The sequence below is a fragment of the Alosa pseudoharengus genome, unplaced genomic scaffold (genome assembly GCF_046254945.1).
Source record: "Alosa pseudoharengus isolate Yale_2024_CS ecotype anadromous, Long Island Sound unplaced genomic scaffold, YU_APseudo_1.1 YU_APseudo_1.1_scf_16, whole genome shotgun sequence".
Lineage (NCBI taxonomy): Eukaryota > Metazoa > Chordata > Actinopteri > Clupeiformes > Clupeidae > Alosa > Alosa pseudoharengus.
This window is the reverse complement of record NW_027468630.1, coordinates 5,610,049-5,632,308: the sequence shown is the minus strand read 5'-3', so window position 1 is coordinate 5,632,308 and position 22,260 is coordinate 5,610,049. Positions and strand designations below refer to the sequence as shown.

The following is a 22,260-nucleotide window of genomic DNA, read 5'->3' as shown; positions in this document are numbered from 1 at the left end:
CTCCTGACGTCATAAATTCCTGGTCAAAATGAAAGTCTCCCATGAATCTTCCCCCCTCTAGTTCACACCTCACCCCTAAAAGAAGATCGGCGGAACCTCAGATAGAATTCGTACCCTACCCAAGCGCGTCATGTTTCAGGCGGTTCTATTAGTTTGCAATGGCTCGCATGTATCCACTTTTCTCTCACCCTGGACCTTCACTGCCAACTGTGTTATCAACAAAATCTGATCTGAGCAGATCTGTTCTGGCAAACCGTATCGGGGAATGATGTCTTTCACAAGGACTTTGGCAGTGTGTAGTGCAGTTCCGGATCGTGCAGGGAACGCCTCGATCCACCTAGAGAACTGGCACAGAACAATCAGAACGTCGCGATAGCCTTTGCACTTTGGAAGAGTGATGTAATCTATCTGAAGAACTCTGAAAGGCCCTGGTGGAGCAGGTGTTTTCAATGTTGGCAGCTTGACCTTTCTGTCGTGGTTGTTTTGCCGACAGGTGGCACACCGCTTGACGATGTCCCTGGCCGTTGCTGTGAACTTTGGGGCCCACCAGACCTGTATGAATCTGTTCCTCATCTTCTCCACTCCCACGTGTCCAAGTGAATGAATTTGCGTCGCCAGGTATGGCAGAAGACTTTCTGGAGCCACTGTTCGTGTTCCAAACCTCCACAGGTTGTCGTCATGGAACTTCGCCGCATTTTCAATCCAAGTCCACTTCTCTTCTCGGCTAGCGCTGTTCTGCATGTCTTTGATGTTGGCCAAACTTTCCCGTTTTCCCTCTTCAGATGTTTCCTTGACCTTCTTTGTCACTCTCATCATGCATTTCTCGTCGTCATTTTCAAAAATTTTCCTGTTACCGTTAGATCCGTCCGTGTTTCCATTTCCGTGTCCATTCTCGTTAGTCGTTTCGTTATCCCCCCCCTCTCTTTTTCTTGCGGCTGTTCTTGACACCGCATCCGCCATTGCATTGCCTCTTGCTTCAATGGTGTCTTGCCTTGTATGTGCCTTTACTTCGATCACTGCCAGGTCTTTTGGCAGCTGCATTGCATCCAACAATTCTGCCACAAGCTGTCCATTCTTGATGGGACTTTGTTTCACACACGGAGGTGGTTTTCCAGTCAGTCTGACAGGTTCCATTTCCAACAGTCCACAGTCATTCTTTCCCTTAGCCCATGCTGGATGTTCCAGGAGATCCTCTCTTTTTAGCCTTCTCAGGTTCCACAAGACTTCTCCATATCCTTCTCCAATGGCTATGGTGACTGGGGCTGTCTGCTTCAGACTGCATTTTTCTCCGGTTGGTCCACCAGCTGTCTTGATGATGCCTGACAGAGGTATTTCGTGTTTCTTCAATAGGTCGGAAATGTTGGATGAAAAGACTGTACGTTCAGCGCCAGTATCAATCAAGAATTCAATTTTGATGTGTTCTTCAAGCAAGGCAGTAGCATAGAGGGTGTTGTCGGTTCTCGCTGGTTGGTACAGCACAGACACGCCGTCGGTGGTGGCTACTGTGCGCACAGGGCATATAAGTGCCTCGTCAGCTGACTCATCCCAGGCATCCCAGTCCTCCATCGCTGGCCTGGTTTTCATTGTCTTAGGCCTTCTTACCGGAGCAGTCGCTCCCTGGGCAGCATTGGATGTAGATGCCCCATCATTCACTGGTGCAGGTGGGGGTGAGGGAGGTGGGGGTGGGTGAGGTAAAGAGTTGACAGGTGGGTGAGGTGGGTAAGGGCTTGTAGCCAGTGGCATTGGTAACAACAATGGGGGAGGAGGTACTGAAGCTATGGCTAGTGGCTGTGGATAGCCATACTGGAGTGGAGCAGTTTGATGATGGTTGGTTGCAGACGTTCTTTCTTGTCTTTGTGGATTGTAGAAAGCATTGGCTGCTGATGGGGCCAGAATGATTTGTTTCGTGTCACCTGCTGGCTGTTGATCAGGTGGGGTTCCCATAACAGCAGCATTCTGTCCAATGAAGCTGTCTTTATCAATGTCCACTGCACTTCTAGATGTCTCCACCATGGCATATGGCGCTGTTGAGTCCAAGTCAGGCAGAGTCGGTTTGAGGCGGGTGCTTGGTTGCCTGTTGCGACCCCCGCCCACAATAGGTGCCGGGGTGTATGGGAGGAGTTGGCTCCTCCCCATTGAGTGGGCCTCTGAAACTACTCCTCTTCGCCTCATTTCACTCTGTTCTGGCAACACATCCGCTTCCATGAGTTGTTCCTCCAAATCACGTCTGTCCTTCTCTGTTCTCCAAATCCTGCCTCGGATCTCTAATTCCAACTTTTCTATTTTTCTTTGTAATTTTTTCTCAAATTTGCCCAATTGTAATTTCACTGCCATCCAATCTGACACATAGTCGTGTATCTCAGCTAAGGCCTGCAACTTAGTTTTCCTACCAAGAACCATATCTGGATTGTGCTGATATCAAATCATTAAATATTAAATTGTACTATGTGTTTCGTGCAGTGACGTGATCCTTTTAAATATATTTTTTATATTTTCCCGTGATGTGGTAGTGATATAGTGATGACAACTTTGCACTTTGAAAATTTGGTTAGTAATTTGTTCACCTCTCAATTGTTCACAAGTTGTCTGTCTTTCTTTTTATTTATTTTTTTTTATTCCACACTCACACACACACATTCTAGCTGCTCCCGCCAGGGAAAAGGAAACACTCTCTCTCTATCTCTCTCGCTCGGTAACCTGGCACTTGGTAAATTATTTTACTCACAGCATGAAGCCACAACAATAAATTTCACCAGTGTCAGTTCCAGTTAACTCAGACTATTTCCTTTCTCCCAAAAACGGCTGGACAACGACAAAAATTAATGTCTCATTCACACCTTTAACGATCTCTCGTTAAATTCACAGTTGACCAAGTCAACAAAAACATAGGTTGGAAACCCTATCCCACTTTTCAATTACTGCACAACCAAAACACCCCCCTCTGGTGATTTCGTCTCCTCTCTGTATCACTGTAACGCTAAGTTTAGTCTTAGGCCATTAAACTAAACAAAGACCTTGAGAAACAACCACACCGTTCACTTCAGCAAAAATAATGACTGTAGCAACAGTAACTCCTTCTATTTTCTCTTCGGCACCCGCACAGCAACTCACAAAACCCACACAGCTTTTATCACAAAACCCACACAGCTTAGCATGTAATGGCAGTACAGAAAAAGAAAAGCTTTAATCCCCCAAGCTTGTCCGTAGTTAATCGATTACTTCTTTTAATTCGTTCACGAATCTATTCCAATTACCCAAAATATGTGTACACTTCAACCGTTTACTTTATCAGAAAACTCCTTATATCCAATGACGTCTAGAGCTCATCAATCATTGATATAGGTATATAGGTATGTTACTTGTCAAAACACTTAATGACACAAACTTCAATACTCTCATTAATGTGCAGCTTTAAATAAAAAAAATATAATTTACTCCCTAAATTATGTCTATTTTTTTTAACTTTACTCTTGGTTCTTTTCACGCACAGAGGAGGAAAAAACTCTTTGCTTTCACCTGGTCAGAGTTTCTTCACTGCGGCGGGTGCACACACACACAGCGTCCTCCCTCTTGGTAGGCTTCCAGCTGGGGTTGGTCACGTCAGCCCGGGGCCCAAAATAGACTCTTCTTACAGATGTGAAGTTTCAAAATCTGCCCTCGAAGTCTGTTTGAACCCGAAGTCTGTTTGAACCCGAAGACTCAGTCTGACCTCGCCGGCACCAAATGTTGGATTCACGATCGTTTTGCGTTGTGTTTTAGTTCTGATGTCTGTATTGAAGATGGTCAATAAAGCTTGACGGCTGGATCAGGATCGGTGATCAAAAGAATTTATTGTAGATGGTACAACACTCAGTAACCGAGCACAGGCTAAGTCTCAAACAGTAAAACTGCACAGAGTCTAACAGGTGTGGTAGTTAGTAGAAGCGGGCTGCTGCTGAGCGTCTTGGCATAAGATGCTCCCCGAGTCGCTTCCTCGATCCGTCTCGAAGTCCAAACCTGAGACAAAGCCTGTTATACTAAAATCATATCAACGTAAATCATGCCAACGTGGAAGGTACCAACCACTGTACAAAACCCGGCCCTGGCCAGATGGAGATACTAGCCCGAATAGGCAGACATGCTGTCTCCCTCGGCCCATGTTATCACTGATGTTCCTCAGATGTTCCTAAACATCGGCCTGTATGACCTTCCTGCTGGTACACAGGCCTAAGGCACAGTCATGTACAATAATATGAACCTCTCCCTGTTGTATACTACACACAGTAACACAAAAGTAACACAGATGAACACATCAGAATACATACAGAAATACCCCAGATTTTTACATGGGCTATGGGTGCCTTGAAAGCAATGCATTTGGGTTGTGTAGGTAGGCTATCACGAACTTTTGCCCAAAGAAAAAGTTCCATTCTGTCAAAATCAAGCCCAACATGCATTGCTTGGAAGCCCCCTCAAACGAAGTCAGGTTTACCATATTTACTGCGCATGTGATTCAATAGTAAATCACGATATATTGAAACTGAGCTGATCGAAATGTCCTCCTGCACTCTAAGAAATGGAAGTACCAGTGTGTACCTAAGTCGGTACAAATGCTTGTCGCTGGGGCAGTACCCTTTTGAAGTACAATACTGTACCTATGAATGCAGGTACATTTGTGTACCCTAGCCATCTGTACCCATCAAGGTACACTTGTGTACCTGCAATGACTAAAATGTACCTGTATATATCATTATCACATAGTACCCTTAAAAGGTACTATTCTGTACTTCAAGGGTACAACCCCAGTGAAAATTTAAGGTGGTATAACTAAAATATATGCACAACCAATAAGTACATTTAAATGTTTATTCTGGGGGGATATTACACACAATACTTCACATGAATACAGGTACAATAAATGTTAACATGTTCATATTAAAAACACATTCATATCAAAACATCAAAATATCTTATATCCATATCAATATACATATTCACGTAAAACATGTTATGACTCTTAATGTAAGTGTAAATAATAAAACACTTTGGTTTACAATATTTTGCCTGAATAGCCACATTGTGTTTATACGCAGAAGGAAAAAAATATATTAATTTGCACGATAGCACTAACACCTTTATATGATCTATAAAATACCAATATTTGAGCTAGTAATTACTCCAACAAACCTTGTATGCTTTCAAGTTCATGTTAATACTCGTGTATGTGACAGTGATGAAAATACAGTATCTGCTTGCCATAACCATTACACGTTGCAAAATTAACAAAGTCCTTGCAGTAACTTAGTAGCTATGATCTTAGATCTCATTCACAGTGCATACACCATAGAATTGAGTGAACGATATGTGTGATGTAATGAGTCATATAGCGACATTTTAGAGTAGTATCTCAGAAAACAATGTGCAAGCCTTTGGGAAATATTAGCAAGCCTGTAAAAATGTACAATATATTGTTACAATGTTCCATTACCTCACCAATAAATCAATCAATCAGAAAACACACTCCAATCCTTCCAATCATGAGGCGAGCCACTAAAAAGGCAAGAGTCTCAAAAGGCACCAAAGTTCAATTTCAAAAACTGGCAGAAATCCAACATATTCTTCAGGAGAGTGTGCTAAGTAAAGGTCAACAGCAGTAGAGGCTGCTGTTTTCCCCCTCTTCAACTTCTGTTCCTCTGCATATATCCACTTTGACTTAGACTGGAACCTTACTTGATCTACAGGACGTTTACATATTTTCAATAGCAGTGGTAGCCTCACCAATGACAGCAGGGGTTTTACATCTGTTGGAAGCAAAATGCAAACACAAACCTCAGAATAAGATTTTTTTCAACCACACAAATAAATAGCCTCAGACAGATTGTGTAAAATACCTTGTCTAATACATGTATGTAACTATATGAATCTGCTCACCTGGCATAGATCAGCGTTGATTCATTACAAGTTCCATGGACCGGCTGACTCTCCCAAACTTCTCCTTACTCCTTTTCACCGTATCTTCATGAACAAAAGCTGCCTGCTCCACTATGTGTTTGAGAGACAAATGCCATGCAATAGAATAATATAATTAAACAAAATGACACAACAATGAAATAGCACAAAGATAATCTTAACCAATATATAAATTGCTATTGGACAAAAAAAAAAATCAAAAAGTTGTCTGTATTATTATAATTTGCATAATTTATTATGCAATACTTTTCTATATGTATTTAACATCAATAAGAAAAATACCATTACAAAAAAAACACCAAGTTGGGTAACTTACGTAGCCATTAGATCCTTTAGGAAAGGTAAGCTTACTTCCAAGTGGCCATGTTCTGCCTTGGTGGGTATCTGTGAGAAGGATTAACGTTAGATTTACTTTAGACCATTATCAAGCTCTGAGTAACTTTATAACATTATAGAATGGTTCTGAGTTGCTCCCTCTAGCTTCTAACTAGATAAGCAATGACAACCAGGATGTTCTGGTGAACATAGGCAACTCAACTAATTAATTTTCACCTAAACAAAATGACAGTGTTGAGAGTGATCATGCTTACTGCATGTATGCACTTACCAGGCTTCTTTCACCTGCACTACCGTTGATATTAAACCAGCCTTTCAGGGAAGTTAGCAAGTATGTATGGCTAACAGTGCTAGGATATGCTCATATATCTATGGGCTAAGCTAGTTAGGATAATGATTGCTAGTGAAAGTTGGCTTTAATGGCTTCCACAAAAACTTAACATTGACATGGGAAATAGTAGATAAAACACACACACAAATCATTTCCTTACCATTTATCACGATAGTCATGCATTATTGAAGGAGTTTGAACTCCATTTAAAAATATCTGAATTCATAGCTAACCTAGGCTAAGTTGCTAGCGAATGCTAATGTTAGCCTTTAAGCCAACAATCTGACTCCATTACTGTAACAGTAGGCTATTTACAATGTACAAACCAAATTTCGAAAAATTGCAACTACACCTTACCTCTGAATAGCTTTGCCTCCTCTTCCACAAAGATTATTCCATCCTGCACATGTGTTTTCTCACACCAAGCTCCTCACTGAAAGTTGCTCCATTTCTTGGTGAGTGAGATGAACAAAGTTGAGGGGGAAAATAACGGTTGCTCCCGTCCCGAATCTCCTCCCCCAACAACTTTTGAGTGACAGGCCATGTACTTTTTGTACCCTTAGGTACAAATATGGTCCCTTTGCGAAAAGGTACATTAATGATCCAGGAACGGTACATATTAGTACTTTAGGGGCTCAATTTTGTTCCCTTTAAGGTACAGGGTCAAAAGTTGTACCTAAAAGAACAAAAATGTACCCCAACCGTACCCCTATTTTTGAGAGTGTGGGTTGCGGGAGATGATGACACACTGTGAGTTTCCACTTCTTGTCCCTGCTCTGCCCTTTTTTTTCTCTAAAGAAACTTCTAATATCCATTTGTCCTTCTGTACACTTATTTCGCTAAGGCTAGTAGAAGCACGAAACAGCAATGCGTAATAGCGTAGAGAAGAATTGAAATTGCATCATTTTGCAACAAATGATTCTAAACCTGCCCAGATCACGTCAGATTTTCTTGCGCTGCTGTTAATGCACACAATGGACACAAACACAAAAGTCTCTTCTACGGGGCTATTTATTTCATTCACGATTAGAGTTTTTGTTGTTGTTGACGGCCCATAGATCCGGGGCTATCCCCAGAGGATCCGGGGCTATAGCCCCGAATGCCCAGGTCTAACGACGCCACTGGTGTGTACTCATGTTGTTTCTGGCATTGCCTGTGACTGTGGCAACAGCTAGCGATCTTTTTCCAAACTCAAACTTATTAAGACCTATACCTAAGGAGCAGCATGGGGCAGGAGAGGCTCCGTGGGTTAGCTATCCTGTCCATTGAAAATACCAGAGCCAGAGCATTAAATATTGGGAACATCGTTGACGATTTTGCACAACGAAAGGCTCGTAAGATGGCCTTGGGGATTGTATGCATATTAATTATTTTATTTGGTTTCTGGACGGTTAAATAAGTTAGGCTACATTAAGTTTTGTTTCTGCGCAGTGCGAGTTTATAAGCAAGCAATCTACGCTTGCAGTTTCAGCAGAGGGTTGAAGAGGCGCATTGAGTGTTCCCATAATTCCATGCGAGTTGATGTTAATGCAGTAATATTAGATTACCCTGGCCTGCACGCTGTTAATACAATTTTTTTTAGTGTTTTTACATGCAATGGATAGTCGTGTGTTTTTTATTTGAAATTGTAATCTGTAACTACTAAACTACTTTGGTGCCTCAGGCCCTTTGTATAAACAATTGAAGTCACCCTTAATGTGTATTGCATGTATCAGAGCTAATTAATCCTGGGCCAAATTTCGTCGGTTTGAGGCCCGCGTAGCGCTCTCGCACCTGGGCCCACCATTGGCTTGTTACGCCACTGCTACCTGCTGTTGGTCTAGACATATGTATGCCTTTTAAACTCGTATCCTGTCATTTAGAAACAATGCTGTGGGCTAGACTAGTGATCGATCAACACAAAATGAACGGATTGCAAAAAAAAAAGAATGGATTTGGCGTGACATTTCTTGAGTGTGCGTGAGAGCGTGAGATTGGTGCTGAAAGCGTGAGTGTCACGCCAGATGCGTGAGAGTTGGCAACCCTGTCTAATATGAAGGAGGAGAGCCTCATCTTTTCTGCCTTCAGCGGCAAGAACCAGTTTCCCAGCATGCAGTGTTTCACATAATGCAAGTTTCTCCTTTAACCTTTTCTTTCTGTGTTTTTCCTGCTTGTATTTGTTACTTCTGCAGATAATGCACTGCACAGGTAGTAGGTGTGGTGCTCGTTGTGATGTAGAAATACCACTGGTGTGTGACTTTAGAGTCCGAGTTTTTGATGGACTTTCCTCACCATCCTCTTCCTCACCATCCTCTAGCTCTGCCTCTACCTCTAGCCCTACACATTAAACAGAAGACAACCTTCCTCACCATCCTCTAGCTCTGCCTCTACCTCTAGTCCTACACATTAAACAGAAGACAACCATCCTCTAGCTCTGCCTCTACCTCTAGCCCTACACATTAAACAGAAGACAACAGATTTAGGTTGTGTTGCCTACTCTCAACAATAGTGCATTCATTGACAGATACTAGCTGTTGGATCAAATTGTGTGGGCAGTGCTTATGGGAAACTAAAATAGTGTTCCTCTTCATTTTAACATAATCCACTGCAGAATAAATGTGCGTCCCTGTCTTATTAACACAAAGGCTGCAGGAAGGTGTGAATGTAGGTACTGTATTTGTAGTCCTTCCTATCATTCAAATTTAACACAAACTGGTTCCTTAAAATGTCCCCTAATAGACTTGGCACTAATTGTCATTTATTTTCTCATTTACAGGGCAAGTTGAATTCAACATTGAAGTTAACACTACATTCATTTTAATGGTTCAACTTTTGATACCAACCTTTTGTTGCATTTTCTTGCAATAAAGCTTCCTTCTCTCTCCTCTTTTGTGCTCTTTGTATCTTAGTTTTATTTGTGACATGGCAGTAGCAATCTCTGTGGTAGCCACCGTTGTCTGGTACAGCAGTTGATTCCTGGCTGTTCAAATTAAACCTCTGCACTGCCTCTTCTGCAACAACACTCTCTCTACAGGCAAGGTCTTTCCGAAGAAACACTGGCTGAATGAAACTTATAGCTGTAAATGGGCTTATTGGTCCATCAACTTCCACTACATGCATGCAGAAGTTCATGGCTGCAGGTGATGCAGGTACCATGTGCCCGAAGAGGCTATTTCCTGGCTTTTTCATGACATGATAGATGTATACAACTCGCATGAAATACAAATTCCAAGATGTATGAAAAACTTTTATTAGTGTTTCCAAAGAAACAAAACAACCATCATACATTATGCTGTAAACGTTACTTCTACACCCATATTCGTTTAAGTTGCATACTCTTTTCATTTTATATAAAGTTGAGTAAAGAGTTCAAAAGCCTAAAAATTATCCAAATAAAAAGGCCAAATATTTCACGTTGGACACGGGTGTTTGTTTACAGTTTTGGGCGGGTCAAGCCACACCGGCGTAATTCCAAGAACGCGATTGGATGACAAGGAACAAACGTCATGCATTTAGGACCCAAAATATAGCGGTCTTGTCTATTTGCCTGGAAAATAATGTGGAATAAAGTTATCGATAAAAAAAATATGTTCATTAGCTGTAAATGGCAACAATTTGTATCTAACGTGAATATACACGTAGAATGTATCCATAAAATCTTGGCGCCTCCATCGTGAAAAAAAGTTCAGAAACACGAAATCGCCCCACGGCCTAAATTTAATTGATTGTGAATTTCTTGCCGGGCAATGATGAGTAACTTAACTTGAATAGTAGTGTTGCGTGGATGTGCATAATATCTGAATGAATGTGTGTTTCTCAATGTTATAATCTATACAACTGTATACATGACTAAGTTTGAATGGAGCTAGCTGGGCAATGAACTGGGCTGAATGGACTGGGAAAAAGTTTTTGTTTTTTTTAAATGACCTGTATGAACATAGATTGGCTTCAAAAAAAGATGGCAGAGCCCAGCCCAGCCCATTAGACATTGCCAGATGGCTTAGAACTCTGCCAGGTGCAAGCTTAAAGGTGCGATTTGTAGGATTGTTTACGAACGTTCTGTAGGCCAAAATCAAAACACTGGTGAACGTTCTCAAGACTACCAGACGCAAGCCTCTTCTAGGTTGCCAGATGTAATGAAGACTTAGCGTTAGTTGACCTGCAGCTGCTTTAACGTTTCTCCAGCCATGACCCAGCTACACATTATGGAAACAGTGAAAACAAAAAATACCTCTCTAACCAACGTAACATATTTAGCTGAAGTTAGCGATGCAGATGAAGTTTAGCATAGGCTACCTGTTGTGGAGAAATATGGCCAGCTCTGCGTCAGACTTGATATTCTTAGTTTGACGAAGACGTCACCATCTCAGGAAGCTCCTCCGATGTCCACTTAATTTGTTTCTTGTTTTAATTTTGGAAATTTGCCTGCCTCTTGTAGGCGTTCATGACTACAACTGACAGCTGTTGACAGTTGGCCTTTGCTAATTTGGCAACCCAAATAGGAGGACGCGCCAGCCCATTATTAATACGCTATTCTAGAATTAATCGTTCAAAACATAAACGAAAATTCCAAGAGATTCCGCCCCGTAACTGATTTTTTTTCATGGGTTTTACGGGGTTTCACGGGTTAGAGTAATGTTGTCAAATAAGCCATTACTTCAATTCATCGTGTTTCCTCACTCTCTGACAACATATGGTGATGATTTTTGGAATGGTTACAGTTTATTTTCCATTATTTCCTACATACTGGACCTTTAAGCAATTAGAGCTGTGATGTCATAATCCAAATTCAAATCCTGAACATTCCGCCTTTTTTTTTAATGGGGCCGAAAAAATGCCAAAAAACGGGAATAACGCGAAAACGACAAGGGCCAGCGACACGAAAGTAACACGCGCACTACACCGGTTCAGGCCTGAATTTTTGGAGTTTGAACCGCGTTGATAGCTCAAACAGTCTAGGAGCAGTAGTTGGTAAAAAAAGTGGGTGAAGTTTTCCATTGATTTCCTCCTCTTCTGGCATATCTTGACTGGAGAACCATGCCAACTTTAAGTTACTTCAGCTTGTAACTTAATAATAAGTTACAAGCTGAATCACCAGAGCTCACCTAACAGGTGGTTACTGACATCTTCTAATCTTTGGACACACAACCAAATGTATTGATTATCACAATATGGAGCTCAGGATGTTATAATCCCTCAGCATGTTCTACTGGTCCATTTTTGGCAATGGACTACACTGTCCACTGAACTATTTGAACTACTGTCTGATTTTTCTCCACAATTGGCTCTTTTTTGCCTTATTTACAAATGCTTACACACAACATGCCAGAAAAAAACAACTAATGTTTAATACATCAAATACAGTATAAAGCCTCTACTCTGCAACAACAGCAGCTCAAAAGCTACAATGGAAAAACTGATTATTTGAAAATGAAGCATTTTTGAATGAACAGATCATCGAAACATTTAGAAAGTTAAGTATAATATAGACTAGCCATAGCTGATTCCAAATTCAATCGGAGACATAGTGTTGAAGTTTCTACAAATACAATTACAGTATATAAATGCCATGTATATGTTGCAATTTCAACTTTCACAGTTCTCAAGATATTCACAGAAAACTGTGTCCTCAATCTCTAGTTTAGGTGCAATCTCTAATTATTCAGTGAAATCAGCCCACCAAGTTTTGTGTGCCCTGGTTTTTCGGTGTCCCAGGAATTGTTAAGCAAAAATTCAGGAAGTTGATAACGTGGGAAAACCTTTCCTTATATGACTGCTACGCTAGCTATGCTAGTGGCAGTCATAATAACTAGCATGAAAATCTTTAACTAAATCTACAGTAGGCTATTTACCCTAATGTAAAGACAGATTATTAGGCTACTAAAGCTGATTTAAGTGAAGTTTCAAAAAAATATTTAAATATGTCAAATCTAATATAATTTCATGCTGGTAAACCTTATGGAATGTCTCCTTAGCCAGTAGTGCACCATTGTTTCACTGCCATATCCTTTATACGACAGCTTCGGTTTCATCCATCACCTTTAAAAAAAAAAAAGCATTTAGGTTTAGACAGTGCAACCAGTTACGAACTTGTAAAAACAGTAAAACGACAGAGTTCTATACAGTGAACCTGTGACAAAATCCCACAGCAATTCTTTTGCTGAAAATCTGATTGTTCCACTGCCTGACTGTTGTTAGTTTACCTTACTCATCTGTGGAAGATCAATTTTCATTGCTCTGTAATGATCTGACCAGATCGTGTTCATATTCAGGAGTGTTCTTGAAATTGAAAGAAATAAACTTGCATAAAACACATTCACACACATTTTCTTGAAAAGGAATGTGTGTGGTGAATAGATTGAGTCATTGGCATATGCATATTAAATATTTTGAATATAATTTGTGTCACTTTGGATAAGAATCATTCAGAAGTATTTCACATAACTTAATGGGGCTAGACGTCAATAATTGTTGTCTGACGTTGTTATACTGAAATTCTAGTCAGCATACGAGTCTGATACTGCTCCATTAGGACGTAATTATGGGGCGTGTTTCAACCGATACGGGGGGAAATGCCTCTGCACTCAATTGGATAGACCTACCCAATCAGGGGGTCGTTTCTAGAAAAGTTGCTCCAGTGGTGAGATCACAACACATGATTGGCACGATGTCTTCACAACACACCATATGATTGGCTCAATGTACAGGGATGCAAACAGAGGTATGGTCAAAAAGGAGTGAGATTATCGAAGCCCACGCCCCCGCAGGAAATATCATATACTGTAATTACATTTTGCCACCACCTCTGCCATCCAGGGCTCACCCTATTCACACAAAAATGTTCTTTATATGTCCCAGTTCTTGGAAATTCTTAAAGGTAAAGAATACTGAGACAACGCTGGAAAATTTGGCATGTCCCTTTTTTTCCAATTTTTTTTTAAAAGTCTGACATTTTGAATTTGTGTCTGGCTGTCTTGACATCAATCTCCGTTTCAACCTGTAACCCATGGGCGGATTATGAACTTTCGGGCCCCTGGGCCCAGATGTATTAAGGGCCCCCCACTTATTGCCGTATATGTGGGAGGGGGGGGGGTTGGGGGTCCTCCCCCAGAACATTTTTAATTTTTCTGATGTGATTTCCTGTATTCTGGTGCATTTTGGGGATGGCCAATACTAAATTCAATCAGATTCATAGCCTACATCCTGATTTGTTGATATTGAGGCAATGATTCCATGCAAAGGCTTGGGCTTCAGGGCCCCCTAATCCATCCCTGCTGTAACCAAGACCAGTTCCACTTTGTTTTACAACCCTCATCCACTTTCTTAACTGTTAGTGCCTCACTCTCATCAAATTCTCTCATTCTGCAAATGAAAAGTTGCATATATTAGCCATAGTGTTACCCTAGACCTGACAGTATCATAACATGCAAAATAGTTCACTTCACTCTGCCCCCTTTCTCAATGCGCCCCAAAATAACGTTCTTCTGCACGAAAATGTACAGTTAAAATGTATCAACAGTAGTGCAGTCTGTCTGTTAGGATAAGCCCACACATCAGTTTCTCGCCCTTATGTGGTAGGTGTCATTGAAAATAAGTCAGTTCGTCACTTGACACTTCAGGTTGTATTTGCGAAAAAGCCTAGATCAGCGGCTCATTAGGCTACTAGACGTCAACAAGCTGCTAGCCTAAAACTAGCACAAGTACGTTACCATTAGGCTACACATTGGAAAGGGGGTAGAGTTGGATATAACGTTAGGCTGCTACTAAAATATTAGGCTACAGGATAAAATACTGCTAGTCTGTCCCGGAATACTACTAAACTGACTGACGCAACAAACAAGGTTAAAAAAAAAAATCCAACTGTATTTTTGCTAGTCATGTAAAATGTAGCGCTAACGTTAGTATGCTACCTAGCACTAACCTGGCATAATTATTGTAAAGACTGTGACACATTAGGACAACCTAACCATTACACAATGCAAATGGTAGAAATTATCTGATTAGAAGACATCAAATATGGTTAACCTTACTTTTCTTGCAAAAAAGACCAAGCGCGACACAAAATTACTGGATCCCGGACTGATGGATGTAACGTTAAATCCTTGCAGTGAAGTGCAGCCCCTTAGCAGTCAGATAATGGTGCGCAGCCAATGGGATTTTTGATTTAGTGTTGTCTTACACTTCCTATGTTTCATGGACTGTAACGGTAGGCTATGTGTTCATTTAGTCATTTTAATACAGAATTAACTTTTATGAAATTATAATCAGACACTTCAACCCCCCCCCCAAAAAAAGAAAAACTCATCGGATCTGCACGATTCACACAAGTCCCCCAGACAGCCGTGAAAAAGGCGGAATCCGCCAAAAGGCGCGCCGTTTGCATCCCTGAATGCAGTGTTCGAATTACGTGGGAGCCAGAGGGAGCCGAGCTCCCATAGAGTGAGGATTGGCTCCCATGAAAGCAACAAAGTCAAAAATCTGAGGGGGTCTCTGATATCTGAAGGTGTCTGGCATTGTAATTTAATCTTAAACAGCCGCTCATTATCTATCCCTGTGCGATCTCTTACCATTACAGACGTGAAATTAAAATATAGGCTACTACGGGACGTAGACCTACCCTACGCTCTTGAACGCAGCATGATGACACTTCACCACCACACCACTAGACTATATGAGCAAATACGATCGATTTGACAGCACTCGCAAGTCTGAAGAAGTTACCCTGCTTTGATGAGAATGTTTATTTACATAGGCGTTCATTGGGCTAGCCTACATGGGTTGATACGTGCGGAAAAGTCCTGTTTGCTGTTGAACTTGCGCCTCTTCTATGTTGATTAACAAAGCCATAAATTATGGCCCATAATGCAGCTTACTTCAGTGATTCTGTGAACTGATCTGTAGCTATCCTCTGTCATTCAGAGCTCCGGCAAGTTCCCAGATATTTTGAAACACCTGTTAGCAATCTCTGATGGCGGAATAGCCTATTCAATGGCTACCCGACAACATCTCAGTGCAAATTCCAAAATCGTTCGTCTATTTATTCCCATGGTTCAACACACGAGACGACTGAACGCCCAGGTGTTATGTGCACATTAGCCTATAATACTAGAACATAGTTTGGCTGCAATGGCTTAATTATTTTCTGCCAGTTAGTGCATTTTCCCTGTGTATAAGTTATACTACATGCATTATTGTGTTTGACACTGAGGATAGCCTATCTGAGACGGTGGTCTGGTTCAAATGAGTTAGCCTACGTTGTGAAATTGAGAATGGCACTCAGAGTAAATCCTTTAGTCTATCTTTGTATTGTGAAATTGAAATTAAATATGGAATATTACAATCAATAATATGTTGAAATGAATTAAAAGGAATCAATTTCTATGAAAAATCTCTATTGTGTGCTTGTGTCTAGGCCTATCTTGCGCATATATAGGCTACTGCGCAAAAGCGCCACTCGCGCCTAGGCTATTTAATTGTATCGCCTTGTTAGGCTATGCGCGGGGTGTGCCAACTTTTTATGAGATAGAGAGACCCCCTTTAAGACAAAAAGATAATTCGGGCCCTGCCTGAATGTATTCACATCACACCACGATTGGCTCAATGTATTCACATGTCGACGTTTTGGGATACAGGATACGGGATATGTGTAGACAACGGCGATATTGGTGTGACTTACTAGCCCCATGCATTTCTATGAATGAGTGCTGTGTCTCCACATTAGAAAGTCTGTTTAAACCCAGTGATTAATGCTGGCATTGTCATTGCCATCTGCAAAAACCTAAAACTATTGCAAGTATATAAAACATTTTACTGAAGCCGACCAATATGTGCCATTATTTGTGTTAAATATCTATGTTGGAAAAAATATATCGCAAATGTTATCCATTGTCTCGTGGCTTAACGGCAGCGCGTCAGTGCACTACGCGCTCGGCCGGAGTTGCATCCTATCTCTTCTTTTCACCTCTGAGTAAGAGTAGGCCTACGAGACACAACAATAGGTTTTGACCATACATATTTATGTATATAGTTACTCTACATCGAGAGACCATAGGTACAATACATCAGTCAAAAACAATTGAATCTACGTGTCACACTAGTTCACTTGCAGGTAGCGAGAAGCAAATTTCACATCATAAGAAAATCGAACCTACAACGCTGGGATAGTCACCTGCTAGGAAGTCACCTGCTTTAGCCACTACACCATTTATCACTGTGCTGATTTTAAGTCTCTGTGAAGATTAGCCTATAATACTAACTTATCAAATCAGATCAATCATTGAGTCACGAGATAAACATCCACGTCGTATTTTTTGGTTAGGCAGTTGTGATTTTTAGTTAGGCGCTCTGGACACCAACTGGAACTACCAAGGGACGACACAAGTGCGACTGCCCAGGGGTAGTAGTTCAAATGACCAAACTTTGCGTACTTGTTTGCGATTGAGAGTTCAAACTCCCTTTTCTAGAAACACCAAATCCAAGAACGATGGAGCAAACTACCAAGGTTGCGACGCAAGTTAGCAAACAACGCTTTCTAGAAACGAGCCCCTGAGCAACGAAATAGCTTACCGTGAGTTGTAGGAAGAATACCAAACCATCCTTCTTCTCCACAAATGTCTTAACACACCTGACAGCGACATCTAAGACAATGAAATACGTAGCAGGGTAGGCTATTCGGAAAAACGGATATCGCCTCCATTTTGAAAAATAATTCCTTTCGCACCGATGCTACAAACATGCTATAAACAGCTGGCCAATCAGAGATTTCAAACAAACAAGGGAACAACATGATACAATGCAAACATGCTGTTTTCCCTTGATGAAAGTGAAACCGTTTCCCACGTATCCACTTTGGCCGAAGTTTTCAGAAATAATAGTTTTCAGTTATAAAACCTCAATTTTCGTGTAAATGAAAGGCATGGAAATAATATGCATTTTTCTTATGGGGTCTTAGAACCCATCTGTTTAGATTCTAGCCACATCGGTTTTGTTGCAAACAAAATCAACCTAAGCGTGTTCAGATGATGTGATAGACATCCAAAAGTCCAGACCGAACTTCCTGACCTCCAATGTTGTGGGCAGGGCTAAGTTTGGCAGGCATCCAGGCTAAGGTAAGAATTATCTTATTTTACAATTCTTACTACAATTATTGTTGAGTGTTTTAAAGCGATGGTTCGGAGTAATTTCACCCTAGGGTCCTTTGCACCATGACCCCGAGCCAAACATCCTCCCAGAACCTTTTTTCCCTTTGTCGAACCCTGGTCGAGTAGCGCTGTCAGAAACTAATGACGTTCTGCAGTCGTGATGGAACCAACTTTTATCTCGTAAATTACCCCACTAATAATGCCCTGAATGGTACGAAACTTCTGCTGTAGTACAACTATGACCTTAAGTCCAATAACGAGGCATTAGAAAGTTTGTAAGTGCACCAGGAGTTAATTTAAATAAGACTTGCCTGATTATCTGCTACTATACCGCTGCGTCAACGTTTCTTCCGTGGTTTGGGAAAAGCGCGTAAAAGTCCTTGCAGGAAGCATGCATAAGGATGTAGATCCAGGAATGCACTAATATTTTGTTCGTAGTCCAGTTTGCAACAATTATTAGTTAACACTAAGTTGTAAACACTTCGGGAAAAAAATATTAAAAACTGGATATACCAAAAAACGTTTATGTAATCGCTTCCTGCAAGGACTTTTACAGGCTTTTCCCAAATCACGGAAGAAACGTCGACGCAGCGGTATAGTAGCAGATAATCAGGCAAGTCTTATTTAAATAAACTCCTGGTGTACTTACAAACTTTCTAATGCCTCGTTATTGGACTTAAGGTCATAGTTGTACTACAGCAGAAGTTTCGTACCATTCAGGGCATTATTAGTGGGGTAATTTACGAGATAAAAGTTGGTTCCATCACGACTGCAGAACGTCATTAGTTTCTGACAGCGCTACTCGACCAGGGTTCGACCAAGGGAAAAAAGGTTCTGGGAGGATGTTTGGCTCGGGGTCATGGTGCAAAGGACCCTAGGGTGAAATTACTCCGAACCATCGCTTTAAACAAAAGAACACCACATGGCTAGCCTGGGTGCCATTCTGAACTTAGTCCCGCCCACAACATTTGAGGTCGGGAAGTTCGGTCTGGACTTGGATGTCTATCATATCATCTGAACACGCCTATGTTCAAATATATTCTAAGAATACAGAAACAAACCTGTAAGAGTACACGGTTTTCCTCTGCAGGTCTAGGGAGAGTAAGACATAGGTCAGTGAGGGTCATTTGATGTACTATTTGTAACAAAGTGTGAAATAGAATAAGGACTATACTGTTCTCATTAAAATGTTAAAAGCTAAGGTTAGGGTATTTTAATTCTGCAAAATCTCATCATGTTGCATTCAAAGCTCATCATATTGTTTATTAATTCTCCTCAAGATTTTTTTTCATCTTGCCTGTACTTACGCATCTGTCTGCCCTCTGCCTACTGAGAGAGAGAAAAATTAAAGCAAAGGTGATACTTTGACAGTGGCAAACCATTTAACTAAAGCTGCTGTGAATGGTTTTGATTTTGTTTAATTGACAGATTTCCCCCCCCACAATCAGTACTTACGGTATCTTGTCTGAGGGCATATCCACAGGATGAGAAAAATGGATTCGGCAGGAATTATCAAGGCCAGTGGAATGATTTCTACTGGTCGGAACACTGCAATGCATACATACACTGAAATTAATTATGACCACCGCGCAGCGAAGCGGCGGTCATATAGGTTTAGTCAGATTTTTTCTTTTTCGCATGTCCAAATTTCCGTTAAGGATTCCCGGGACACTGTAAGACCGGGGTACACGAAACTTGGTGGGCATGTAACCCCACATGGATAGCATGGAACCATCGTTTTTCGTTTTGATCTGTAGCCCCCCGAAAGGACCCCCCGAAAGGAGGATAGGGCAGACACAGTTTTCTGTGAATATCTTGAGAACCGTAGGGCCTAGGATGACCAATTTTTTGCATATGTTTGCCTCCAGGGGTCATGTAAACCCATTCCATATGCACACATGTGCATAAACAGATACACACGCACACACATACATTCACAGTAATCCTACGTATGACACATACTCACACAGTAGACATATAAATGCATGCACATGCACGCACACACACCCACCCACACACACACATAAACATGTACACGCACACATGCACACAATTCAAGAATTTCTCAGAATTATGAACAGGCGAGATGGGGGTGGGGTTGTATAAAATGTATTTTACATGTGAAATTTATGAACTAATCATGTTTTGGTACTTGTTGTCTAGCAGATACCAGTGAGAATTGAGTGTGCATAATGCAATTCAGTGAGACAGTTAGAATCATATATGCCTTTCAGCGTGACTTATTTTTGTGGAAAACGTGCTGGACTGGGCGGCGGTCATATTTTGTACAGCTCTGCGGTACATCTACTTTCTAATTTGTTTCAAGCATTAGTAAGCCAGAGTAAATCTAATTGAGTAATATCATTAAATGCAGTATACAAATTCAGGGCTGATTTGCATATTGCACAATTCACATTTTTTATAAAAGATTTTGACAAGATCGTCTGGCTTTGCATTTCATTTCTTAGAGACAAACACTCATTTTCTTTTTTTACTTTCTTTCAGGTATTTCTGCATATTTCTGTAAAATATTTTGAGGGATCATATGTCAAGTGTCCTGTATATTCATATATATGTGTGTGTGTATGGTTTTATATGTATATAATACATTGATGTATTGATATATATACATTGATGTTTATGCCGGCGCCCTCACGTAGAGACAGTAATTCAATCAGGGGGGTCTGTATAGGCTGCACTGTCTAGCCCGACGTATGTTGGCAGATAATGATGGGCAAATGAAGCTTTGTTAGAAAATGGTTTCATTACTATAAGCTATCTTGAATTTCCCCTTGAGGATCATTAAAGTATCTATCTATCTATCTATCTATAAGCTTCCTCAGCTTCCACAGCGATCTCTCCTGGTGAAGTGCCAAGACTGCATCTAAGATAGTGGACAGGAAGCTTTACTAGTGAAATAAATCTAGTGTAACCACCCCACCCCCACACCCCAGTGGCAGCACTATTGATTCGCGAGGCGGTGGTGCTCCGAACCACTCAGGTGATTCATGCAGAGGTCTCAAGTTTGCCTACAAAAAAGAACCACAACAGCACAACAAAAATCTTTGCCCATATAAGGAGATCCGGTTGTTAATTGAAGCTAACTACCTATGGCAAGTTGCATTGCAAGTTAGCTCTGGGGCAGCAAAATTCTAAGTGTGCCGCCTTCACGTACCAGAGATCACAGCAGCCACTCGAAGGCAGAGGACAAAAGTGTGTTTAGGAAAACATCTGCATTTCAGAATTTTTCATCCCTGCGAGAGTTTAACAGTGAGGGAAATTTGGAATCCGTGAATTAGTAAAACACACTCAGCACACAGTGAGGTGAAGCACACACTTCAGCCGTTCCTACTGGTCAGGATTCAAACCAGCAACCCTCCGGTTACAAATCCAAAGTGCTAACCGGTAGGCCACGGCTGCCCTGTAAAGGTGTGATCATTCAAAATCCCCATGTTATTCTCCCATATGAAAAATCACCAGATACCGGATGTCAAAGATGGCAGCTTTTTTGTAGGCAAACTTAGGCGAACAGAAGTCTATATTAGCGTGTGCAGGACTGTTATATGGGTTGGGCTGGGGACACCAGGACCGGGTTGTTGCCATCTGCTGACCTTTGGTTAATTGCCTTCCCTGCCCCCCTCTGGTGAGGAATGAAATCACTGTGATGTTGGCTTAATGAATTGATGTGGATTTGATGTGCTATAACTTGTGATGTGCCAATTAATGCTGTGTTTAGTCACCTAACCTTGCTATGGGTCTGCATGAAATTATATTTATACCTGGGGTGGGTTTTGGTTCTCTAGCCTGTGTGTTAGTTGGGGGAGTGACTATCCCGGTGATGCCCTGTTATATCTGCCTACTTTCCAACAGTCCTGTATTTTTGTGTTTGTTCAAATAAACTTTTGTAGTAAATTAGTCAATCTTGTGTGTTGCCTGTGTATTGGTGGATTTGGTTGTATTGAACAGGGGACGACACATATTTCACGACTAAAATACTGCTTGGAATCATAATCAAGATGCCTGTTAAATAACATATATTTAATATTAACTGTCACGGTTTGGAGTTTGTGTTTTGGTTTTTGGGACTCTTAGTTTGTAGTTTGCTGTGTTCTCTTGTTTACTTCCTGTTGTCTTTGTTACTTCCTGTGTCCTGTGCCATGTGTTCCTTTGTTTAGATTGCCATGTGGCTTTGTTCCCTGTCTCATGTCTCCGCCCCTCACCTGAGTCTTGTTAAGTTATTAGTCTGATTAGTGCCTTGTTCCATGTTCACCTGTGTCTCCTTGTGTCTCCTTGTTTTTGCCCTATCGTCTGTGTCCTTTTAATTACCTTCCTGTGTATTTAAGGTCTTGTGGTTGTCTTTGTCTTTGCTTCGTCATTATAGTTTTGTCATGTTGCCCGTGTTCCCAAAAGTAAAGTTGTGTTTGGACGTATTCTCGAGACTTGTCGTGCATTTGGGTCCCAACCTACTCAGCAGCCTGACAATTAACACACCCCATTGTTTTTCTATGGAGCTTAAATCAGGGG

General features: G+C 41.1%; 1 protein-coding gene and 1 long non-coding RNA gene across 16 annotated transcripts in view; both read right to left on the bottom strand.

Annotated features, from left to right (window-relative positions):
• Positions 1-5,467: 5,467 nt before the first annotated feature.
• On the bottom strand, positions 5,468-7,341 carry LOC143125408 (uncharacterized). Its single transcript, XR_012987254.1, has 4 exons — positions 6,974-7,341; positions 6,266-6,333; positions 5,911-6,021; positions 5,468-5,780 (listed from the first exon to the last, which is right to left on the bottom strand). It is a non-coding gene; the product is annotated as an uncharacterized LOC143125408 (long non-coding RNA).
• Positions 7,342-11,918: 4,577 nt separating this feature from the next.
• The window catches only part of LOC143125406 (uncharacterized), an 86,370-nt gene continuing 76,028 nt past the window's right edge, over positions 11,919-22,260 (bottom strand). For 8 of the 15 annotated variants that reach the window (XM_076286839.1, XM_076286852.1, XM_076286849.1 and 5 more), the window contains 4 exons: positions 19,192-19,302; positions 18,798-18,828; positions 12,799-12,874; positions 11,919-12,634 (listed from right to left, as the gene is read on the bottom strand). In XM_076286839.1, coding sequence (XP_076142954.1) covers positions 12,605-12,634; positions 12,799-12,874; positions 18,798-18,828; positions 19,192-19,302 — 248 coding nt within the window. In that variant the 3' untranslated portion in view covers positions 11,919-12,604. Of the gene's footprint in view, positions 12,635-12,798; positions 12,875-18,797; positions 18,829-19,043; positions 19,066-19,191; positions 19,303-22,260 lie in introns of all 15 variants that reach the window. The other 7 variants (XM_076286844.1, XM_076286842.1, XM_076286846.1 and 4 more) reach the window with 7 other exon arrangements.